This window comes from Microcaecilia unicolor, chromosome 2 (assembly GCF_901765095.1).
Source record: "Microcaecilia unicolor chromosome 2, aMicUni1.1, whole genome shotgun sequence".
Taxonomy (NCBI): domain Eukaryota; kingdom Metazoa; phylum Chordata; class Amphibia; order Gymnophiona; family Siphonopidae; genus Microcaecilia; species Microcaecilia unicolor.
The window spans coordinates 12,947,494-12,962,336 of NC_044032.1; the positions used below are offsets into that span (position 1 = coordinate 12,947,494).

Here is a 14,843-nt window from a genome sequence, read left to right on the forward strand (position 1 = left end):
AAAAGTTTTAACACAGCGAATCATCTTTAGATGGAATAGTACCTTTTTCAACAATCAGTTCACAACACTGGGCAAGTCACATAATCCTCCAATGCCCCAGGTACACAATAAATACCTGTATATAATATGTAAACTGCTTTGACTGTACCCACAGAAAGGTGGTAGATCAAGTCCCATCTCCTTTTGCACTGACAAACTAGAGTCAAGTGTTATTCTGAAGATCTTTATCTCAGATTTCAGCTGTATTTCTGTTTCCACTAAACTTGCATGGTAGATGACATTAGATATAATGCCTTGCCCCGTATGTCCCATCCTACCTGCCCCAATGGATAAACTCATAGTATAAGGTATGATGTGATATTACATATGTTTACTTGATCTTGATTTGTCCAGGCCAATTTTCAGGGCACAGACTGTAGAAGTCTGCCCAGCACTGGCTTTGCTTCCCAATTACTGGTGTTGCCATTTAAGAACCACTAAGCTTGTTTGTTTACACAACTTCTATACCTTACTGGAGTACTTACATTTCTATACGTCTCCTCCCCTCTGCCACCTTCCCATACTACATTAGTTTTGGCAGGATTTATCTTCATTCATGAGTAGAGAGGTGTGGTAGCCGTGTTAGTATTAAGTTATGTCCAATAAAAAAAGGTATCATCTTATTTTCTTTTCCATGTTTTATTTTGTTTTATTTCTATTGATTATCTTCATTCATGAATCTCAGATAAAAAGTTGAGTGCCAGGAAACCAGACAGTGGTGAAATAGAAAAACATCAGAACTGCTTTGATTGCAGAGGTGTCCGTCCCAAGCAATTACTCAATGAATCGTGTAGATCGAGAAAAGATTTTCAAGTATCAAGAAATGCAGTCCAAGACCAAGAACATGTGGCTGTTAATGCAAACAGCCTTAGAAAAACTCAAGATGTAAAACTTCTCACAGAAATATGGAGCTAATAGCACTAAGCTATTAATAAATAATAAGTAAAAGATAAAAAAAAGAGGGAAGGCTGACCGGTTGGTTTTGGAGGTCATGGTTCATTGCTTCTACTGGGTTTGATGCTGGGGGGAATTCATCTTTCCATTTTGTCTGGCAATTTCCAAAATGGCTGCAGCTCAACGGACTTAACAACCGTTAGTTCCGGTTACCAGCGCCGAGCTATCCTGTTGTATGGCTGTAGATTGCCCCGCTTTTGGCAGTCACAGCATCTTTAGGTACCGCGGAGCGCTTTCCACACTTCTCTTCAACTGTCTCAGCCCAACTTACCATTGGGAACAGCTTTTCAAAGTGTCAAAGGACCAGCAGAGAACCCGTTTGCATCGCCAGCACAGCTCTAGGAGCGGGAGAACGCAGTCCAGTTCTTACTCGTCTTGCTGCTGGGTTCATCACAATGCGGGGTGCTTACTTGGCAGGTGATCGGTTCGTCCCTGTCTATTTGTTCCAGTTCTCCTCCAGCCTTTCTTCTGCACTGTGGGCCATCTTCTGGAGTGCTCTGCCTGAGGTTTGCCACTCTGCCCAGCCGCCGATCCATGCTGGCCTGCGTTGTCAGTTGCCTTCTGCTGAGTATCGCCAGCTGCTTTACGTTAGGGAGGCATCTTGAAGACTTTTGCTCATCGTGGGAATCTCGCTTCCTTCTGTCTCCCCATTTTCAGCCGTCGGCTTTCGCCTGCTTTGCCAATCCTATTCGGCGATGTCCACTTTAAAGTCAGCTGTTTTTGGCGGTTGAAGAGAGCTGCATCGCTACCATACTCTGTGCAAGCGTGTCGCCGCCTTCACATCATCAAATGGACAGACCATTTTGGACTTCTTTTTCTCCCCTCTATTTCTCTGTTTAACTATTATATGTGTATTTTTTCTGGTTTGGCGTTAGCCTTTCCAGTCTCTTGTAAGCCACCTTGAGCCTGCATTCTGTGTGAAAAGGTGGGGTATAAATGCTCTAAAATAAATAAATAAATAAATAAATATCACTGAGTTTAGTCTGACCCAGTGTTCACTTCACACTGAGAGCCACAACAACAGTAGTTCTACATTTTATACCCTTTACATAATTCTGGTATTTAGGTTACCTTTTCTGTCCATTCTTTATGGGCCTTTTCTATTGCAGTAATCCAGCTTGCTAATGACCAAGCTTTGCACAGTCTAAAAGGAATTGGTTGGGTGGCGATGCTGGTAACTGGAGAGTAAAACCAATGCTGGGCAGACTTCTATGGTCTACGCCCTGATCGTGACTGAATAGATAGGCAATGGGCTGGAGTGTAAATTTTAAGGGGCTTCGACGTTAGCTTCAGAACTTAGTACAAGAACAGTGCTGGACAGACTTCTACGGCAAGGACAAATCAAACTCAGGTATAAAGTATCACATACCATGTAAAATGAGTCTATCTTGTTAGGCAGACTGGATAGACTGTTCAGGTCTTTATCTGCCGTCATTTACTATGTTACTATGATACAGAAATATTTCCCATCTTTTTAGGCACCACAAACCTCATTAAAAAGAATTTCCAAGCACACCTGGACAAATTGCAAATGCATATAACATCTTATGAACTCCAGAAGACAGCTCTGTTTGGCACACTGCAAGTACTTTGGTGATCAATAGCAGTGAAATTGACAGACTGAGATCAAAGTCTGCACACCCTGGCTTAGCATGTTGTATTACCTAATACCTTACAGCAAGATTAAAATAACCCCAAATATAGACTATTACAATAATCCAACCTGGATAAATCAGGCTTAATTTTACAAAGAACGTGCAACTGAAAAAAACAGGTCTGCACCACCCTCACAATCTGAGTTTTAAGATTCAAGTGCACATCCAGTACAACTCTAAGATTCACTTTATCTGGAATCACACAGTTACCTGGATGGCCATTTAAATATATAAGCAAGGAACAGAAAACATTCAAGTCCAAGATGGAAGGAAGTCTTTGGGTAATTTCAAATTTTCAGATATTTCCTCAACATTTCTTCAGAGGAAACTCCAGTTTGTTTAGGGTTTTTTTGTTTGTTTGTTTGTTTGTTTTTTTAATTAATACATCTGAGATTCCTCAACCTAGAAGAATTTACCAAATGTTTTAATTTTTTCTGTATTCATAAATTATCCTTAACAATCACAATGTCACAATTGTCCTGCTTTTTTACTTCTAATTTCAAATAACCCAATCTTTTAGTCAAATTTCTTAGTTGAGTTGAAGAAGTAAAAATTCCAGATAAATCAGAGATCTGCTTTTCCATCCAGAAAGAGTCTAGTTTCTCCATAAAAAACTAACTTATTCCAGCATTAGACAAAACTTTTGTGCTCACCATAATGATCTCCTGAGCAAGATGGAAAAGTCAGGGCAGGAGCTACAACTTCTAAAATTGAAATTGGAAGTGTTCTCTGCTTAGAAGAGACCTTGGATCCAGCTCCATTCTGCGCCACAATTCTTCTCCTTCCAGAACAGCATTGGGTTGCGTCAGGAGCCTGTGCTCTTTTGGGGACAAGGTTTTTTCATGGGTCAAGGAGGAAGCACCTTATCCAGACTGGTGCCTTCATTCCACTGGCTGTCCTTCCGAAGATGCTGCTTGACTAATACACCAGAACACAAAATCGGCAAGCAAGCTCTCGATTCGTAGGTAAACGGGAAACCCCTTTCCTCTTCTTTCCCATTATTTCGCCAGAAAAAAATACACAAAGAATCTTAACACCAGTACAATCACAGGCACTCAAGCTTCTGCCACCTTCATTTGCATCTGCCTGACAGCCCTTTTGAGAGTGATCCACGGCTGCTCCTATCCATTTCGGCTCCAATCTCAAAATTGCTGCCAAGACCCCAGTGGCAGTCTGTGATCACTGAGCTGCCATGGGCAGGAGTGACTGGGGATTGCTCCTGCCTTCACTAGCTGCTAGGCAGCCAATGATGCGGAATGCCCCAGGTGGAGGGGTAGGGGAGTCTTCTGTTTGGGGGCGGGGGCAGGGAGTGGTGTTTCCTGTTCGAGAACCAGGCCAGTTTCGTTTTTGGCCGAAACCGAGCAGCATATTTCAGCCACAGATTCGGTTTAGGCCGAAACCAAAGAACTGTTTTTGGTCGCCCTCTACCAAAAACCTTGAGGTTTTTGAGCTCTCAGCGTCATCCTCTTTTGCATGGTTGGATAACATCACCCATTAACTTGGCTGATTTCATCCTGCTTGTTGACAGAAACCCAAAGTAATACATATTTTAAGAATCCAGGAAGGAGAAAAGATCTCTTCAGTGGTAGGTGACAGGCTTTACGGAAGAGCAATTTGGGAGGAGCAATGAAACTTTCAAGACCACATTCTCAACCTAATGTTTATTTAATTGCTTCATCCTATCATTAAAAAAAATGTTTCTACCCTCAGGGAAAGACTAACATTACCTGCAAATACAACAAGGATTCCTCTCACAGGTATAGTCAAGAGCATATTACCTGCACATACAGCAGATTCAGCTGCACTGGGTCTCTGGAGTCTACATTCTGGTCAGAATAGAAGAACTTTCGTCGGAGAAGGAGCGTTTCATTTTCATCAACACCCTGTTCCCGTAAAGTGCGTCCATGATCCAACCAATTCACTTCAGAAGACAAGACAGGTCATCATATTAGTCAGGGAAAAGGAAATACAAGGGCATTAGCCACAGTGACACTGTTAGACATGTGACAACAAGTGAGAAAGCATTATTAAACTGACAGAGCTAAAAGAAAATCCTTCAGAAAATGAAAGAAGGATCCGACTGAAAATAATAGAAAACAGCATAAGGAATGGCAAGTCAAATGCAAAGTGCTGATAAGGAAGACAGAGAGAATTTAAAAAGAAGATTGCATTGAAGGCAAAAACTCATAGTAAAATCTTTTTTAGGTACATTAGAAGCAAGAAGCTGGCAAAAGAATCAGTTGGACCACTAGATGACAGAGGAGTAAAAGGGGTACTCAGAGAAGACTAGGCCATAGCAGACAGATTAAATGAATTCTTTGCATCAGTCTTCACCAAGGAAGATGTGGGAGAGATACCAATAACAACAATAAAGTAGGGAAAAATATATGTAAACAAAGTACGTCTTTTTAAAACCTATTTACTATAACCTGTACTCACTGTTAAATGATATTCCAATATCTCAATATCTCTTGTTATAAATGCTTTTTAATATATACAAACAAACATATATTACCCACATAACACTATTAAATACATAAATACACCCCCAGTATTACTAGCAACGTTGGCTCTTCCTATTTCAATAACAATCATATATGTCCTTTAGCTTTCTTTATCATATATAGCGCATTAAAACGTTCATGCTATATAATTGTTCAACGTCCTTTCATTACTATTTCAAAACTCTTCAAACAGTCAGTTGTCTCCTTGACTGTGATAGTAATTTAGTTCATCGGCGTTGAGCGTTGGAGAAAATAGCAACCAAAAATATATGACACTAGCAAAAAAACCTTTTAACGTAATCTTCCATCTTCCATCATTAAGTCATTGATAATAAGGATTCCCAACGACTGCAAGCAATTGTGGTTCTTTAGCTTAACAGTTTCTCCCAGTCAATTCTCTCAGTTCACTCGGTTCTCTATGCGAGACCGCATTTCGCACTTAGCTTCTTCAGGAGAACCGTAATCAACATCCTACATGAAAGATATATATACTTCCTTTGTCATTCTCATATATCATTACATGTCCAATTTTTCATATATACAAATATTTAATCCACATTTAATTCATCTTTTCCCACATCTAAATTACTTCGGCAACTTACCCATCGGGCTAATTTCCGCCTCTAGGCTGGCAGGAAATGACGATACAAACATCTCTATGACTAGCTAAACCAGATATAAATACTAGCAGCAAGCCACTCCTCTCTCTGACGTATGTGCCTCAAATCCATTCCACCTCCAGGTTTAATCCCAGGGGTGTTACTGTTCTCCATTGAAAAATAAAACGCTGTTCTATATTAAAAAGGATTTCACTTATGTTGCCTCCCCGATCCAACACAGGAATCTGTAATAATGCCATGCATCTGATATCCTCTATTGCATGTTGACATTCGATCCAATGGGCAACCAGGGGGGCATCACTCCTCAAGTTCCTGATATTACTGATGTGTTCAGCTAATCTGATTTTCAATTTCCTCTTAGTGTGGCCTATGTAGTATTTACTACATGGACATATTATGCAATATACAATCTGCTCACTATTACAATTCGTAATCGAGTGAAGATAATAATATTTTTGAATACCTGGAATTTTTACTTTATTCGTAACCAAGGCATATTTACAATAAACACAATTACCACAAGCGGAGTGATGACCCCCATATTTCGTTGCCTTAGGACGTTTTAGGAGTTCTCCCAAATTAGATTTACGGCTGTAAGCCATTTTCGGATGATCTTTAAAAACTGGGTGAATACCCAAAACATGCCAAAATTTATGAATTATATGACCAATTAGCGGTGCCCTTTGAGAAAAAGGTAAAACACATGCTATAGGCTTTATTATCTTCTTCTTTTTTGGTATAAACAGCCAGTCCCTTTGAGCATATCGGGCACGTTTGTATGCCCGTTTTAAAACAAATAGGGGGTACCCCCGTTGGAGAAATCTCTCCGTCATCTCATATGCCTGAGTTTTGAATTCCTCCAAAGAGGAACATAATCTACGTAACCTTAGATACTGACCAACGGGGACTCCCTTCTTTAGGGCTATGTGATGGAAACTCGAGTAATGTAACAGAGTATTCCTATCGGTATTCTTCCTATAGATCGAGGTAGATAAGTTATTGAAATCCTTTTTATTAATTTTTATGTCTAAAAATTCCAATGTTTCTCGTGAAGTTCGAGCAGTAAATTTAACACATGGGTCAGCTTCATTTAATTCTCTTATGAATATTGCTAGATCTTCCTCGGATCCCCTCCAAAACATTATCACATCGTCTATGTAACGGCGCCATAGCATAATATTAGTATGCCATGGTGACGGATAAACAAATTTCTCTTCAAATTCAGTCATATAGAGGCAGGCCAATGAGGGGGCTACTGAAGCCCCCATGGCTATGCCTCTTTTTTGAAGATAGTACTGCTTTTCAAATTGAAAGTAATTAAACCTAACTACCCACGTTAAAAGTTGGCATAACGCCACTTTCTTTTCTTTGGAGATGTTACATCGTTCCAGAACAGATCCTGCTACCTCAATGACCCCTTCCTGGGGCAAATTGGTATATAGGGCTACTACGTCCAAGCCTACCAATAGGGTGGATTCCTCCACCAGGCCTTGATCTTTAATTACTTCTAAAGTATGTATAAAATCTGTGGAGTCCCTAACATAAGACTCCGCTTTAGTAACCCATGGTTGGAGGAATACATCTATTAGTCTAGAGAGGGGCTCTAATACTGAATCCCTAGTACATACTATCGGGCGTCCTGGAGGGTCCACTGTGGATTTATGAACTTTCGGAACGAAATATATGTAAGGAATTTTGGGGTTAGGGTGACAAAGAAACCGTTGTTCTTGCACTGAAAAAGTGCCATCCATCACACCCCTCCCCACATATTTAGTGATCAGATCCTTTAGCTGTTCCGTAGGGTCATAACTCAAACAATCATAAAACTCTTCCTGTGTTAGCTGGCGTAAGCCTTCATCTATATATTTCTGTTTGTCTAAAACCACTGTGGAACCTCCTTTGTTAGCTCGTACTATAACTATTTGATCGTTATTCGCTAATTGTTGAATACAAAGTTGTTGGTCTAGCGTACAATTGTATCTATGAGGCATCCTGATTGTTTCCATGCGTTCTAATTCGTGGAGTACTAATTTTTGAAAAGCCAGAATAGAGGGGTCCGGATTTCCTGGAGGGGACCACCGGGATTTAACCCCTGTGCGGGGTAAGCTCTTATTCTCCTCCTTATCCTCTTGAGACATGCCAAAAAATAACCGTAATTTTAGTTCTCTAAAGAACTTATATAAACCTTGTCTAGTAGCAAACGCATCGTATTTTGAATAAGGAACAAACGACAGTCCCTTATTTAGTACGTCTATTTGATGTTGAGAAAGACTATATTTAGATAAGTTGATAACTGTATCTATTTCTTGATCTTGCCGCCTCTCGCTGCTCTCTTGTTTGTTACTGTTTTGGCCATATGGGTCGCTTCCTGGACTTGTGGCATTAGCCGTAAAAAAGTCTCTGGTAAAAGATTACCCGTGCTAACTATCTCTGGGGTCCCTTCTCCCCTCCGTTCTGTACCCTTTTTACTGTTATCTTCTTCTGAAGAATCACTTGATGATAACTTAAATTGAACTTTTCTATTAGACCCGCGGCCTCTTCGATTCTTACTCCTTTTATCCATCCATCCATATACAAACCCCTTTGTGTAGTCATATTCATCTCTTTTAAATTTTGATATTTTTAACTCACGTTGTTGATTTCGATACAGGTCTATTCTGGAATTATGTTCCTCCCATTGTTTTTCAAATATCGATTTTTCATAAACCAGTTTAATATTCTCAATTTTCTTATTGAGATCTTGTTGTATTTTAACTATCTCCTCATGAAGAACGTCAATAGTTAATAACATAAGGTCTAGTGAGCATCTGGTGATCACGGAGTTCCATTGTGCCACGTATTGGTCATTACCTAAGAATCTTGGTTCTTTATTAATACGTAGTCCACGCGGGACTCTTTGTGCGTGACAATACTCTATCAACGCCGCAGAATGTAACTCAGTTCTCACCAGTGTTTTGTGTGTTCTAAAAATCTCCTCCCAACCGCATGTTTGATATTGAAGGGGATCCGAGAATAATCGTGTGCCTCCCAATAGTTCCACTATTCTATCTTCCGACAGCCCGGACTTGGAATCCCACCGGGCAGTTGCCATCTTCCCATTCATGTATCAAATAACAACAATAAAGTAGGGAAAAATATATGTAAACAAAGTACGTCTTTTTAAAACCTATTTACTATAACCTGTACTCACTGTTAAATGATATTCCAATATCTCAATATCTCTTGTTATAAATGCTTTTTAATATATACAAACAAACATATATTACCCACATAACACTATTAAATACATAAATACACCCCCAGTATTACTAGCAACGTTGGCTCTTCCTATTTCAATAACAATCATATATGTCCTTTAGCTTTCTTTATCATATATAGCGCATTAAAACGTTCATGCTATATAATTGTTCAACGTCCTTTCATTACTATTTCAAAACTCTTCAAACAGTCAGTTGTCTCCTTGACTGTGATAGTAATTTAGTTCATCGGCGTTGAGCGTTGGAGAAAATAGCAACCAAAAATATATGACACTAGCAAAAAAACCTTTTAACGTAATCTTCCATCTTCCATCATTAAGTCATTGATAATAAGGATTCCCAACGACTGCAAGCAATTGTGGTTCTTTAGCTTAACAGTTTCTCCCAGTCAATTCTCTCAGTTCACTCGGTTCTCTATGCGAGACCGCATTTCGCACTTAGCTTCTTCAGGAGAACCGTAATCAACATCCTACATGAAAGATATATATATACTTCCTTTGTCATTCTCATATATCATTACATGTCCAATTTTTCATATATACAAATATTTAATCCACATTTAATTCATCTTTTCCCACATCTAAATTACTTCGGCAACTTACCCATCGGGCTAATTTCCGCCTCTAGGCTGGCAGGAAATGACGATACAAACATCTCTATGACTAGCTAAACCAGATATAAATACTAGCAGCAAGCCACTCCTCTCTCTGACGTATGTGCCTCAAATCCATTCCACCTCCAGGTTTAATCCCAGGGGTGTTACTGTTCTCCATTGAAAAATAAAACGCTGTTCTATATTAAAAAGGATTTCACTTATGTTGCCTCCCCGATCCAACACAGGAATCTGTAATAATGCCATGCATCTGATATCCTCTATTGCATGTTGACATTCGATCCAATGGGCAACCAGGGGGGCATCACTCCTCAAGTTCCTGATATTACTGATGTGTTCAGCTAATCTGATTTTCAATTTCCTCTTAGTGTGGCCTATGTAGTATTTACTACATGGACATATTATGCAATATACAATCTGCTCACTATTACAATTCGTAATCGAGTGAAGATAATAATATTTTTGAATACCTGGAATTTTTACTTTATTCGTAACCAAGGCATATTTACAATAAACACAATTACCACAAGCGGAGTGATGACCCCCATATTTCGTTGCCTTAGGACGTTTTAGGAGTTCTCCCAAATTAGATTTACGGCTGTAAGCCATTTTCGGATGATCTTTAAAAACTGGGTGAATACCCAAAACATGCCAAAATTTATGAATTATATGACCAATTAGCGGTGCCCTTTGAGAAAAAGGTAAAACACATGCTATAGGCTTTATTATCTTCTTCTTTTTTGGTATAAACAGCCAGTCCCTTTGAGCATATCGGGCACGTTTGTATGCCCGTTTTAAAACAAATAGGGGGTACCCCCGTTGGAGAAATCTCTCCGTCATCTCATATGCCTGAGTTTTGAATTCCTCCAAAGAGGAACATAATCTACGTAACCTTAGATACTGACCAACGGGGACTCCCTTCTTTAGGGCTATGTGATGGAAACTCGAGTAATGTAACAGAGTATTCCTATCGGTATTCTTCCTATAGATCGAGGTAGATAAGTTATTGAAATCCTTTTTATTAATTTTTATGTCTAAAAATTCCAATGTTTCTCGTGAAGTTCGAGCAGTAAATTTAACACATGGGTCAGCTTCATTTAATTCTCTTATGAATATTGCTAGATCTTCCTCGGATCCCCTCCAAAACATTATCACATCGTCTATGTAACGGCGCCATAGCATAATATTAGTATGCCATGGTGACGGATAAACAAATTTCTCTTCAAATTCAGTCATATAGAGGCAGGCCAATGAGGGGGCTACTGAAGCCCCCATGGCTATGCCTCTTTTTTGAAGATAGTACTGCTTTTCAAATTGAAAGTAATTAAACCTAACTACCCACGTTAAAAGTTGGCATAACGCCACTTTCTTTTCTTTGGAGATGTTACATCGTTCCAGAACAGATCCTGCTACCTCAATGACCCCTTCCTGGGGCAAATTGGTATATAGGGCTACTACGTCCAAGCCTACCAATAGGGTGGATTCCTCCACCAGGCCTTGATCTTTAATTACTTCTAAAGTATGTATAAAATCTGTGGAGTCCCTAACATAAGACTCCGCTTTAGTAACCCATGGTTAGTACTCCACGAATTAGAACGCATGGAAACAATCAGGATGCCTCATAGATACAATTGTACGCTAGACCAACAACTTTGTATTCAACAATTAGCGAATAACGATCAAATAGTTATAGTACGAGCTGACAAAGGAGGTTCCACAGTGGTTTTAGACAAACAGAAATATATAGATGAAGGCTTACGCCAGCTAACACAGGAAGAGTTTTATGATTGTTTGAGTTATGACCCTACGGAACAGCTAAAGGATCTGATCACTAAATATGTGGGGAGGGGTGTGATGGATGGCACTTTTTCAGTGCAAGAACAACGGTTTCTTTGTCACCCTAACCCCAAAATTCCTTACATATATTTCGTTCCGAAAGTTCATAAATCCACAGTGGACCCTCCAGGACGCCCGATAGTATGTACTAGGGATTCAGTATTAGAGCCCCTCTCTAGACTAATAGATGTATTCCTCCAACCATGGGTTACTAAAGCGGAGTCTTATGTTAGGGACTCCACAGATTTTATACATACTTTAGAAGTAATTAAAGATCAAGGCCTGGTGGAGGAATCCACCCTATTGGTAGGCTTGGACGTAGTAGCCCTATATACCAATTTGCCCCAGGAAGGGGTCATTGAGGTAGCAGGATCTGTTCTGGAACGATGTAACATCTCCAAAGAAAAGAAAGTGGCGTTATGCCAACTTTTAACGTGGGTAGTTAGGTTTAATTACTTTCAATTTGAAAAGCAGTACTATCTTCAAAAAAGAGGCATAGCCATGAGGGCTTCAGTAGCCCCCTCATTGGCCTGCCTCTATATGACTGAATTTGAAGAGAAATTTGTTTATCCGTCACCATGGCATACTAATATTATGCTATGGCGCCGTTACATAGACGATGTGATAATGTTTTGGAGGGGATCCGAGGAAGATCTAGCAATATTCATAAGAGAATTAAATGAAGCTGACCCATGTGTTAAATTTACTGCTCGAACTTCACGAGAAACATTGGAATTTTTAGACATAAAAATTAATAAAAAGGATTTCAATAACTTATCTACCTCGATCTATAGGAAGAATACCGATAGGAATACTCTGTTACATTACTCGAGTTTCCATCACATAGCCCTAAAGAAGGGAGTCCCCGTTGGTCAGTATCTAAGGTTACGTAGATTATGTTCCTCTTTGGAGGAATTCAAAACTCAGGCATATGAGATGACGGAGAGATTTCTCCAACGGGGGTACCCCCTATTTGTTTTAAAACGGGCATACAAACGTGCCCGATATGCTCAAAGGGACTGGCTGTTTATACCAAAAAAGAAGAAGATAATAAAGCCTATAGCATGTGTTTTACCTTTTTCTCAAAGGGCACCGCTAATTGGTCATATAATTCATAAATTTTGGCATGTTTTGGGTATTCACCCAGTTTTTAAAGATCATCCGAAAATGGCTTACAGCCGTAAATCTAATTTGGGAGAACTCCTAAAACGTCCTAAGGCAACGAAATATGGGGGTCATCACTCCGCTTGTGGTAATTGTGTTTATTGTAAATATGCCTTGGTTACGAATAAAGTAAAAATTCCAGGTATTCAAAAATATTATTATCTTCACTCGATTACGAATTGTAATAGTGAGCAGATTGTATATTGCATAATATGTCCATGTAGTAAATACTACATAGGCCACACTAAGAGGAAATTGAAAATCAGATTAGCTGAACACATCAGTAATATCAGGAACTTGAGGAGTGATGCCCCCCTGGTTGCCCATTGGATCGAATGTCAACATGCAATAGAGGATATCAGATGCATGGCATTATTACAGATTCCTGTGTTGGATCGGGGAGGCAACATAAGTGAAATCCTTTTAATATAGAACAGCGTTTTATTTTTCAATGGAGAACAGTAACACCCCTGGGATTAAACCTGGAGGTGGAATGGATTTGAGGCACATACGTCAGAGAGAGGAGTGGCTTGCTGCTAGTATTTATATCTGGTTTAGCTAGTCATAGAGATGTTTGTATCGTCATTTCCTGCCAGCCTAGAGGCGGAAATTAGCCCGATGGGTAAGTTGCCGAAGTATTTAGATGTGGGAAAAGATGAATTAAATGTGGATTAAATATTTGTATATATGAAAAATTGGACATGTAATGATATATGAGAATGACAAAGGAAGTATATATATCTTTCATGTAGGATGTTGATTACGGTTCTCCTGAAGAAGCTAAGTGCGAAATGCGGTCTCGCATAGAGAACCGAGTGAACTGAGAGAATTGACTGGGAGAAACTGTTAAGCTAAAGAACCACAATTGCTTGCAGTCGTTGGGAATCCTTATTATCAATGACTTAATGATGGAAGATGGAAGATTACGTTAAAAGGTTTTTTTGCTAGTGTCATATATTTTTGGTTGCTATTTTCTCCAACGCTCAACGCCGATGAACTAAATTACTATCACAGTCAAGGAGACAACTGACTGTTTGAAGAGTTTTGAAATAGTAATGAAAGGACGTTGAACAATTATATAGCATGAACGTTTTAATGCGCTATATATGATAAAGAAAGCTAAAGGACATATATGATTGTTATTGAAATAGGAAGAGCCAACGTTGCTAGTAATACTGGGGGTGTATTTATGTATTTAATAGTGTTATGTGGGTAATATATGTTTGTTTGTATATATTAAAAAGCATTTATAACAAGAGATATTGAGATATTGGAATATCATTTAACAGTGAGTACAGGTTATAGTAAATAGGTTTTAAAAAGACGTACTTTGTTTACATATATTTTTCCCTACTTTATTGTTGTTATTTGATACATGAATGGGAAGATGGCAACTGCCCGGTGGGATTCCAAGTCCGGGCTGTCGGAAGATAGAATAGTGGAACTATTGGGAGGCACACGATTATTCTCGGATCCCCTTCAATATCAAACATGCGGTTGGGAGGAGATTTTTAGAACACACAAAACACTGGTGAGAACTGAGTTACATTCTGCGGCGTTGATAGAGTATTGTCACGCACAAAGAGTCCCGCGTGGACTACGTATTAATAAAGAACCAAGATTCTTAGGTAATGACCAATACGTGGCACAATGGAACTCCGTGATCACCAGATGCTCACTAGACCTTATGTTATTAACTATTGACGTTCTTCATGAGGAGATAGTTAAAATACAACAAGATCTCAATAAGAAAATTGAGAATATTAAACTGGTTTATGAAAAATCGATATTTGAAAAACAATGGGAGGAACATAATTCCAGAATAGACCTGTATCGAAATCAACAACGTGAGTTAAAAATATCAAAATTTAAAAGAGATGAATATGACTACACAAAGGGGTTTGTATATGGATGGATGGATAAAAGGAGTAAGAATCGAAGAGGCCGCGGGTCTAATAGAAAAGTTCAATTTAAGTTATCATCAAGTGATTCTTCAGAAGAAGATAACAGTAAAAAGGGTACAGAACGGAGGGGAGAAGGGACCCCAGAGATAGTTAGCACGGGTAATCTTTTACCAGAGACTTTTTTACGGCTAATGCCACAAGTCCAGGAAGCGACCCATATGGCCAAAACAGTAACAAACAAGAGAGCAGCGAGAGGCGGCAAGATCAAGAAATAGATACAGTTATCAACTTATCTAA

General features: G+C 39.2%; 1 protein-coding gene across 2 annotated transcripts in view; it reads right to left on the bottom strand.

Annotated features, from left to right (window-relative positions):
- The window catches only part of TLN1 (talin 1), a 407,659-nt gene that overhangs the window by 236,735 nt on the left and 156,081 nt on the right, over window positions 1-14,843 (bottom strand). For both annotated transcript variants that reach the window (XM_030192770.1, XM_030192769.1), the window contains exon 7: window positions 4,427-4,569. In XM_030192770.1, coding sequence (XP_030048630.1) covers window positions 4,427-4,569 — 143 coding nt within the window. The remainder of the gene's footprint in view (window positions 1-4,426; window positions 4,570-14,843) is intronic.